The 9984-nt window shown below is 35.9% G+C and overlaps 2 protein-coding genes across 4 annotated transcripts; one reads left to right on the top strand and one right to left on the bottom strand.

Annotated features, from left to right (window-relative positions):
• The first annotated feature begins 9 nt into the window (after positions 1-9).
• On the top strand, positions 10-3386 carry spc25 (SPC25 component of NDC80 kinetochore complex). 2 transcript variants are annotated; one of them, XM_043248138.1, is made up of 7 exons: positions 10-142; positions 450-612; positions 1288-1353; positions 1474-1620; positions 1741-1845; positions 2153-2251; positions 2876-3386. In XM_043248138.1, exons 2-7 carry the CDS (start codon positions 456-458, stop codon positions 3010-3012), a joined length of 711 nt encoding a protein of 236 aa, XP_043104073.1. In that variant the 5' UTR covers positions 10-142; positions 450-455; the 3' UTR covers positions 3013-3386. The 2 variants fall into 2 exon arrangements, with proteins under 2 accessions (XP_043104073.1, XP_043104074.1); XM_043248139.1 differs by lacking the exon at positions 10-142 and adding an exon at positions 280-302 and having other exon boundaries at positions 455-612.
• On the bottom strand, positions 3018-9984 carry nostrin (nitric oxide synthase trafficking). 2 transcript variants are annotated; one of them, XM_043248137.1, is made up of 16 exons: positions 9900-9984; positions 9531-9616; positions 9251-9334; positions 8330-8392; positions 8180-8261; positions 7543-7605; positions 7321-7419; positions 7119-7244; positions 6944-7042; positions 6010-6135; positions 5826-5934; positions 5401-5489; positions 5094-5219; positions 4025-4262; positions 3865-3936; positions 3018-3787 (listed from the first exon to the last, which is right to left on the bottom strand). In XM_043248137.1, the coding sequence occupies exons 1-16, from the start codon at positions 9924-9926 to the stop codon at positions 3651-3653; spliced, it is 1626 nt and encodes a 541-aa protein (XP_043104072.1). In that variant the 5' UTR covers positions 9927-9984; the 3' UTR covers positions 3018-3650. The 2 variants fall into 2 exon arrangements, with proteins under 2 accessions (XP_043104072.1, XP_043104071.1); XM_043248136.1 differs by having other exon boundaries at positions 5826-6135.

Below are 9984 nucleotides of genomic sequence, written 5' to 3'. Positions count from 1 at the left end.
TGACATGATGCAAAGTTCATGCCATACCGCTATTTTGTAGTTTTTAATCTGACGCCACTTCCTGCGTAACCGCTGACGTTCCGGGCGCGGATTTTTAAAAACAACGAGAATAAATTGCGTTTATTTTAACGCTATAAAACGGGTGAGTGGTTTAAACGTTCTTTGCGACTGTTCAAATAACATTTGTCGCTGTTGTTAAGGTTTCAGTGCCTAGAATTGAAGAAACAACGGGTTAAAAATATCGCGTTGAAGTATTAACGTTATAGCTAACCGTATATTGGTTTCCTGCTAAACTGAATTACGTGGATATTATCACAACGTGCCATGGGCAAATAACGCATATGTAACTGCACTCTTCGATTAGTTTATATTTTAGTAGAGTAGATGATAATATGTGGATTGTTATGTGTAGTAACCGACACTGTTTTGTTGTTTGGATGATGTCGCAGCTCAGTATGGCGTCCATCAGAGACTATAATGTGGTGGAGCAGTTTAACAGCAGACTGGAGGAGATCAGGGCTAAACTGCTGGATCAGGCCATGGGAGAGACACTCAATGACAGGGTGGCAGAGCTCTGTCAGGAACACAGGCAGTACATGAAGTCTGTCTTGGGTAAGAGCTTGCCACTTGACTATCAGGGTTCGAGCCGAATGTGCAAGTGTTACTGTTAATACACACTTTTAAGGTCACTTGTGGGATGGGTTTCGGTTATTAAAGTCAGACGTGCACTGTTGAATATCTGTCATTTATAATACGCTCGCATTTTTAAAAGGCTTGGTGATGTGGTGAAAAGTAAAATATAATGCAGTATGTCTAACTTTTATTGGTTTTTGCTCTAAAAACGTTTTTGTTATTTTATTTAGATTTTTTTATTGAACCAGTTTATCTGTATAGACTGCTTAAACCGATTCACAGAAATGAAAAGGCGATTAAAAAGTGCATTACAAACATAATGATATTCACAACTAAGCTTTTTATGGAAGTCTGTTTCTGCCCCTCAATCATGCAATTGTTTTTTTTTAATAATAATAATAAGTTCTGACTCTTCTTGCATTTACAAGTTTCTCATATATTTTTTTTTATAGTTTTTTGATAGCTTAGAAAATCATGATGTGAACCCAATATTGCGAGACATAAATAAAGAGATGAAAAATGTTTAATTGTGAGATACCGGGTGATTATATATGGTTTCTGTAGCTTTTTAAATCTTGTATTGCAAGAAAAAATTATCTGATTATTTCAAGTTGCTCGCGTTTTCTTTTTCTTTCTTTCTTTGTTTCTACATAGGTACTTGTTTTAAGAAATGCAAGGAGGACGAAACCATTTTTGACATGATAAAGACGTACAAAGAAGGTGAGAAGCCGATCGGCGCGCTTGCTTGACATTTTAACAACCCCAATCCAATATCGTGTTGTCAGGATTTGTCAGTTGAATGACTGGCATGATATTTCCTTTCTTTTCTTTTTTTATTAGATTTGAAAGAGAAAACATCTTCACTGAAAGAGAAAAGCGCCGAACATCTTGAGGTTGTGTCTGAGATCGAAGACAAAGAGCATCACAAAGCGCTTTTATTCCAGAGGATTGAGAAGCTCAAGAAGGATCAGGCCAAAAACAGGGACCGTGTGTAATCATTTTCTTTCTCTCTTTTTCTGCACGTGACTGTTGGTTGACAGGCGAGGTTTATTATTAACGTCTATCCGAACCGATGTCACTAAATGCACGTTTTATGCATTTTTGTAGTGATTCAGTCACAAAATAAAGCCAACAAGGACAGACTGAAGAAGCTGAACAAATGTAAAGACATCTTTCAGAAGCACCTCAGTCTTGAGATCAGAAAAACCCAAGGTAAAGTGTTTAACTTGAAACATACAGTGTGACTGAAGTATGAAGTGTCTTCTTTTCATTATGTATTAGGTGCATCGTTCAAATACAGCGAGGTACAAACGTCTGAGAGCACATTTAAAATCTCTGATTTTCTTTCGTTTTAACCTTGTGCTGGGATTTTTGCAAACGATTCGGCTCCATTTAAACTTTTTCGCTCGCATCCTTGTTGCTGATTCATACAATTTAAAAATAAAAGCTTTTGTGCTCGCGGTCTTAAACCCGATTTAGGGTTTGCCTCCGTCTCATCAACATCTACGTTTGTTTTAAGGCGAGAAGCTGCAGTTTGTCTTCAGGAACGTCAGTCATAAAGATCCAGACATGGTCCACACCTTCCTCCTGCAGCTCGACGCAGAGGGCGTTTACCACAGTAAATACCCCTTTTAATCTGTTTGTCATCTTTGATTTCTGTCAAACCGAAACAGTAGTTGCCATAAAGAAATTAAGATTTTATTCAAATTAGACCTTTTTTCCTCCAGCTTTTGATGAGACTCAGACATTGCATGTTTATCCAGGAAAATATGAATTTTAAATTTATGCTATTTAGTGAGAAATGAATTGTTATGTGTACAAAACTTAAACTGTAGTTTAAAAGTTTGTGTTCTGTATTTTTATAATAAGTGTCTTATTTACATTTATAAATACAAGGCATTAATATTGTGAAATATTACAATTTAAAATAACAGTTTTTATTTTATTTTATTGGAATATATGTTTTAAAGTGTCATTTATTCCTGTGACGTAAATCTGAAATTTTAGCATAATTTTTTCAGCATTTGTTTGAAATATATATATATATATATATATATATATATATATATATATATATATATATATATATATATAAAAAATATACATTTATAAATGTTTTGTTGTTTTTGATCAATTTAGTGCTTCCTTGCTGAATAAAACTTATTATTATTATTATTAAATCTTACTGACCACAAACTTTTGAACAGTAGTGTATAATAACTTACTTATATTTTCCCTTCAGTCATCTCCTGTGACCCTCCTCTGGAGAAAATGGCACATCTAGAGCGCAGACTGCAGGAGACCAACAACTTCTCTGCTTTTCTTGCTAACATCCGGAGAGAGTTTGTGGCGCTTCACAGCTGTGTAAAGACAGCCTGATTGTCTTTTTTTTTTTTTTTTTTTTTTTTTATTATTATTATTTTTTTCATTTCAAATGCATTTAAAACAAACAGTCAGAAACCCAGACGCCATATTTACAGACATTATCAGCACATAAATCGATCTTTTATTTACCTAAACCATCGGTAGTTACTCAATATGAAATATGTAATCGTTTCAGTTCTTAATTTTTAACAGTAAACCTTTTATACAAGTCATAAAAAAACTCTTAAAGTGCTTTACAATTTCTTAGTTTTATACTACAGTGTCTAAAACGTATGCGTTTCATTACGTAAATTTCTTTTTCACAATAAAATTCTAACAGTGGATTTCATTTGTAGACCTCCTTTCATGAAATAAAACCAAAACGCACACACCGAGAAACTCTTTTGCAGCAAGTTTTCTTGCAAATACATTTACGCTCTGCTCTAAAACATTTTATCGGCTAGAATCTCATCATCTGTAAAATTACTCGACTCACATTAATAGTTGATTCGCGAGCTAATTGTTCTTTGGAGTCGATTCATTCGAACGATTTCCTTTTTTTTCAGTTTTTGTGTTTAACCCTACAGCTCGATTCAATCGCGATTCGGCGGCGTCGAGGTCGGTGACCTTTTCCATCACGTGCTCTTTTGAGGCTAAGCTTCCGAGGACTTCGTCTCGGTGAAAACCGGCAGTTCTTTCACGTACGTGGACGGGAAATATCCTCTCCGTCCGTTCAGCTCACCGAACCACCAGCCCGTGTCGTCCTTCTGAAAGATGTCCAGCACGTCTCCTGCGGGATTGAAGAGGGAGAGTCAACGGAAAGCGGGTGCTGAGGGATGACGGATTAAGACGAACCGCCGGGTATACCTTCGTTAATGTTTAACTCGTCCTCTTTTTCTGACGTGAAGCTGTATAAAGCCTTGCATCTGCCAAGCGAGCCTGTTTGGGGAGTTTAAGACACAAAAATGAAATCGGGAGTTTGTGAGTTAATGAAACTGAGGTAGACATTTTTTTGTTGGCCGTTTACCTTTATCCTCTTCAGATTCAGACGTGCTTCCGTTAACAGGCCCGCTTTGCTGGCCGTCTGTGTTATTGTGAGCGACACCAGCCGTCTCGGCCGAGGGCTCTTCGGCCGTCGTGTCGGGGGTTTGGGCGGTCGGCGCGCTTTTATTGATCGCAGCGCTCCTCATGGACTGACGTGATCTGAACGGGGTCTTTTTGATCCTCACCGGTCGAGAAAGCTGCACCACGCTGTGCTCGCCGTCCTGGAGCAAAACCAGAGAGCGGGGTTTAAAAACCCGTGCAACATATAGATGGGATTTTTGTCTAAATCGGGGCTTATTAAAATTGCAATGGTGTCTCTCTCCACCCAGCAGCCTCGGGGAAACCCATATATTACAGTCAAAAAAAGTTTAAACGAACAGCATAAACAAAACATTATGCTAAACTAGCGATGACCTAGTTTTTCAATTAACTCTTATGTTTACATATTCTTCCTGTCCTGCATATATCAAGATTGCATGAGTATTTTAGGTTTTACATGAGAGGATCAAGCCAAGGAGGGGGTTTTTTGACATTAGAGACACTAACCTTTATTTTTATTTTTTTATTTATCGATTTATAAAAAAAAAAAGTTTTTCATTCCCTCTTCATTACATCTTTTTTGTTCAACGTTTGTTTGTTTTACTACAAAACGTGTAACGATTTCAGTTAAAATGCATGCTGATCATTATTTAACTACAATTAAAATGTGCATACTGATAAATTTAGCAGCATAAAATAAAAAAATGTTACTCCCACAAGCTTGCACCGAAAATGCACGGTGATGATAGGTTTACTAAAATAATACATTTTAATAATAAAATTTTTTTTACTTCCCTATTGTGACGTACTTCCGAGAAAAACAATATTAAATGATGAAAACAGGGTGTCGCTTGTAGTAAAGTATTTTTAGATTTTGATTAAACATTTTAAACTTTCTTTTTTTTTTTTTTGTGGATCGACTTTGAATTGAATTTTTGCAATGTGAGCCAACAAAATAAATATTATAAATATTAAATGCATTATATGCTTTTAGTGCTAAATAGGTAGCTCACCTTTTCTTTCCATTTAGTGATGCTGTCGCTGAATCGATGCTTTGATTTTGGTTTGCTCTCTATCTCTGCCAGACTGTGAGTCAGTTTGCAATGCGTCGCTTCCAAAAGGTCCAGTTTGAGGATGGCCTACAGACAGAGAGAGAGAGAGAGAGCGGTCAAAATTATAATAAAAAATATCAAATACCTTTACATTTTTACTAACACAGTTAAGTAATCAGAGGCCAAACCGCTGAATGAAAAATTATTTTTTTGGACAAATTCGAGGCAAAGCAAGATAACATCCACGTTCAAGGAAGTAACATCTAACCTCATCCAGTGACTGTTCTGTTTCCTCCAGGTTTTTTTGGTTGGAGAAGTTTGGCTGTTCTGTGTATGCTTTAACCATTTTCTCCAAACCTGAAATCCAGATTTATGTCAGTGTCGAGCTGCATGTCATACAGTGAACGATATAAACAGGACAGAACCACCTAATAAGATCTCTGAGGAATAAACCAGTTTTGTTTAAAGGGGTCATATCATGCTTTTTTTTTTTTTTTTTTTTTAATTAGTTCCCTAAGGTCCAAGTAGTTTTCATGAAGTGAAATCCTTCCTTTTATTTAAACATGCAGATTTCTGGACACCAATAGGTGCATTTCACAGCTTAAATGTTATTAAAAATGCCATTTGTCGTGATACGTCCCCTTTAAATCACACAGGCTAAGATCTGAAGCACAGTGTACAGAGCATCCAAACCTTCTCTGTCACTTTTTGTTTTCGCGATGCAGTCCTCCAGACGCTGAAGTTTGGTCCTGATGCCGTCTCTCCTTCTGTCTTTTCCCATGACCGTTTTTCCTTCTTCCTCCTGCATCAACACACACACACACGGCAAATTTGTATCCATTCTGCAACGAAAATTGCGTCGCTTTTTTAAACTCACGAAGTAGTCAGCCATGAGAAATTCAGCTTTGCTTTCGTCCGCTGTAGCGCTGACAGCCTCCACCAGCGACTGAATGTCTTTTTCCACGTCAACTTTGCGTACGGCCTGCTCGATCTGTTTGTGACTCTAAGCAAAAATTAAAAAAAAAAAGTCTGTTTAATCATGTCAAGAAATTAGAAAATAAAAGACATATTTGATTAAAATAAAAGACATCAGGTTTAAATTAATCTTTAAACTGTTTCTTTTAACATGAAATGCTTTAAATACTTAATGTTGCCTTTTAAAATTTTATTTGAATTAATGTGTTGCAGAAAATTATTTAAGGGGAAATGGGTCGGTTTATATTATTATATGAATACATAAATTGTAGAATTATTGATATAATTAAATTATAAGAGATATAGTAGAATACATTAAATTACATACATTTTATTATATTTATTAAACTTTTAATTACTATTATAAAGATTCTCAATGGTTCCACAAAGAACCAGTCCATTGAAACTTTTTGTTCCGCAAAAGGTTCTTCACAGTGGAAAAAGGTTTTTTAGATTATTAAAATGTTCTTTTAAGAACTGTTAACTGGAAGGTTCTTTGTTGAATCAAAACTTTTCTGTTTTCTAATTATTCTAAAAAAAAGGATGAGTGTACAACAATATAGGTTAATATTACCCAATACCTAAATTAGCTTAAAAGCATTCAGAAATGCTTTAAAATGTCTAGTTTTAATAATAAAATAGAATTCAAATATTGATTGGAACTGATAATATCGAAGCCAAATATTTAACATAAAAAATGAAGTGTGAACATTTTTTTTTTTTTTTTTTTTGGAGAGTAATAAAGTATTGAATTTAATTTTAATTAATTTGTGGCACATAACCAGCACTGACGGATCTGTTCGTTCTTTTCCGTGTTTGTTTGTTCAGTTTCTCACGTGTATGACGGTCTGTGCGTAGACGGACATGAAGAGACTGTACTTGTCCAGGGTGTTGGACAGGGTCTCTATTCTTTGCTTCTCCAGCTCCTGAACAATCTGAAACGTGCAACCGAATCCGTCAGAACACAAGGGATTTCAGAGAAGATTAAGACGTAAAGACGGGGAAAGGAACCTGGTAGCAGGTTTTCAGCGTGTTCTCCAGCTTCAGCCGGATGTGGTGACCCTCCATGTTGGTGTTAAAATATTCCTCATCAACTCTGGCCTGAAGCTCTGCTGATTTAGTCAATCTGTTCAACATCTGGATAAAAATAACTAACGTCACGAACGCACCTAATAAGCGCTTTTCCACAAAACCAATCAACCATCATATTTACCTTCTGTTTTTCCTTTTCTGTGCAGATCTGCTTATTTTTTTCCACAAAGCTGAAGAGAGCCTCGTGTTCTCTCGTCAACCCAGTCAGCTTCTTCTTCAGCTGTAAAAACACACTTCTGCTCAACATGGCGTCTCTAGAGGCAAAAGTACTTTTGAATCCCGTATTAATGTAGCTTTGTCTACATTAATCTTTCAGAATTCTAACTGTAAACCGTTTTCTTACCTTAATTTGTTCGCTCCAGTTTGTAAGAACAAGCTTTCCAGACTTTTCGACGGCATTGTCGAGCTGTGAACATAACATGCCGCTGTAAATCTTAATATGTGCGCATGCGTAAACAGTAAAGAAGCAGTGAATGGGTGCCGTCAGAAGGAGAGTCCGAACGGCTGATAAGAGTCATCCAAAACACTCCGGGCCATCAGTTAACGTCTCGTGAAGAGAAAAGCTGCGTGTTAGTAAGAAACAAATCCATCATGAAGGTGTTTTCGACTTCAAACTGTTGACTCCTGCTAAAATATGAGCCCTCTATTTATTATGTGGCTTTTCCCATTGAAAAAAATGTTATCTTGTCTGAATTGGAGAAAAAAAGCTTATTTGCAGTGGACTTTTCAGTGGAGGAAGTGTTATAACGAATTATGGATTCTCATATTTTTGCCTTCAGTGGATGTTAACTGATGGACTGGAGTGGTGTGGATTATTATGATTTTAGACTCTCAATTCCGACGGCACCCATTCACCGCAGAGCATCCGGCGGTGAGCAAGTGACCGCCTTTCTCCAAATCTGTTCTCATCTAATTCTTAGATGGCCCCGAGGCTGACTGGATTTTCATTTTTGGATGGGCTATTCCTGTAAGCGACATACCGGCCTTTTTCTTTTCCCGTGTTCATCTAGGATCTGACGGATTTCCTGAATAGCGTCTTGGCTGAGAGCATTTCCCAGTATGCTGAAAGAACGAGCCTGATATAAATACACGGCAACCCGCATGAATAATAAAGAGAAGCAGCGTCGTACCGGTGGGCATCTGCTGAGGCGTACATTTCATCTGATATGAAGGACCATGCGCGATACGTGGAGCTTTGAAGAGGAAAAACTGTCAATGAGTATTCAAGGCCAGCGCATCAAATATTAACCTGCACTGCTAACGCGGTTAACATCACGTGCAAAAATGTTGTCTTATTTTCCAGTTACGCTACACAAAAGCTATACATGATGCTACTTATTGTTTTCTGAATATATGTTTTTAATCTGAGTGTATTATGTTTATAACTTATTTATGCTTAAGTTGAAAAAAATGTCAGTGCATCAAGACAAAATACACTTTGAAGGAGAAAATCTAATATGATAGTATAATACTAATATATATATATATATATATATATATACATACATATATACATATATATATATATATATATATATATATATATATATATATATATATATATACATATTAAAAAAATGAAAAATTTTACAATTTTTTTAAATATATTTTTAAAGTACAACATTCTATATATACAAATATATATATACACACACACACACATATATATATATATATATACACACACATATATATATATATATATATATATATATATATACTTGGAATGTTTTACTTTAAAAATATATTTTAAAAATTGTAAAATTTTCATGTTTTAATGTTTGCTCCTAAAAATTTATTTTAGGAATAAAATATTTTAGACATTAATTATGCAAACCTCATAAAACAAACAAAATAAAATAAAAAAATATTACATTTAATAATATATACTATTATGTAATATGTACTAATATGTAATGTGTACTTTTTAAAAATACTATATTAAATATTTTTAATAATAATGAATTTTTAAACAATTACTAAATTTTTTTTTAATTCATACATCTATAGCTCGTATAGCACGGTTAGACAGGTCTGACGTGGTCACTCACTTGTCACACATCTCTTTCGAGACCTTAAGAAGTTTCCCTGCGATCTTCTGGAGTCCTTTGGAGTAGCTGATCTCCAGTTCAGATCTAAGTTCACAGAAAACAACGTCGCATTAGTCGTGCTTGTTTGCTCAGGTCAGTGAGATTCTGCATCTCAAGCTGTTTCAGGGTTTTTGGAGAACTGAGGTATTGTTTTCCGTTTCATTTTCTTCTCGTGAGAATGGAAAGTCGAGTGTCTCCGGTGTCTTAGGGGTCGAGAAGAAGGGCAGAGATCGTGCGTTACCTTTGCTGGAAGACGGCCAAGAGCTCTTTGCAGAAATACTCGCCATTCTTAGAGATTCTCTTCAGATCTTGATACAGCAGATTATACTACAAAAATACATACAGACTAATTAACCAACAAACCATCTATCTATTGCTCAGGAGAACTGCATTGCCCTAGCAACCAAGCAGAACGCCATAGCAACCGGACATGCATCTAGAAATCCATCTGTTTTGCATCTCTTTCTAAACTTTTCGTAACTTTGGTGGACTTTTTCCCAGGCAAAGCTGACAGCAAAGTCCAGACAAATGTAACTCTTTCTACGACAGGTATAATGTTAAAAGTGGAGCATAACCGTTTTAGCGGTGGAGTTAAAAGAGCGAAACTCACAGAACAGCTGCTCAGCGGGTCCTTCATCTTCACACTGGTCGTGCCTTAGCTCTGCAGGTCGAACTTTGACCCCGTCCGTTCCCTG

This window comes from Puntigrus tetrazona, chromosome 9 (assembly GCF_018831695.1).
Source record: "Puntigrus tetrazona isolate hp1 chromosome 9, ASM1883169v1, whole genome shotgun sequence".
NCBI lineage: Eukaryota > Metazoa > Chordata > Actinopteri > Cypriniformes > Cyprinidae > Puntigrus > Puntigrus tetrazona.
The sequence above is the reverse complement of the archived record's forward strand: the minus strand, read 5'-3'. Positions and strand labels throughout refer to the sequence as shown.

Coding starts and splice junctions, on each gene's coding strand:
- spc25 (XM_043248138.1), top strand. CDS start 456: ATGGCGTCCATCAGAGACTATAATGTGGTGGAGCAGTTTAACAGCAGA. Junction 613..1,287: donor GTACATGAAGTCTGTCTTGG/GTAAGAGCTTGC, acceptor GTTTCTACATAG/GTACTTGTTTTAAGAAATGC. Junction 1,621..1,740: donor TCAGGCCAAAAACAGGGACC/GTGTGTAATCAT, acceptor GCATTTTTGTAG/TGATTCAGTCACAAAATAAA.
- nostrin (XM_043248136.1), bottom strand. CDS start 9,926: ATGAAGGACCCGCTGAGCAGCTGTTCT. Junction 7,245..7,320: donor CAGAAAAGGAAAAACAGAAG/GTAAATATGATG, acceptor ATTTTTATCCAG/ATGTTGAACAGATTGACTAA. Junction 5,220..5,400: donor CAGAACAGTCACTGGATGAG/GTTAGATGTTAC, acceptor CTCTGTCTGTAG/GCCATCCTCAAACTGGACCT.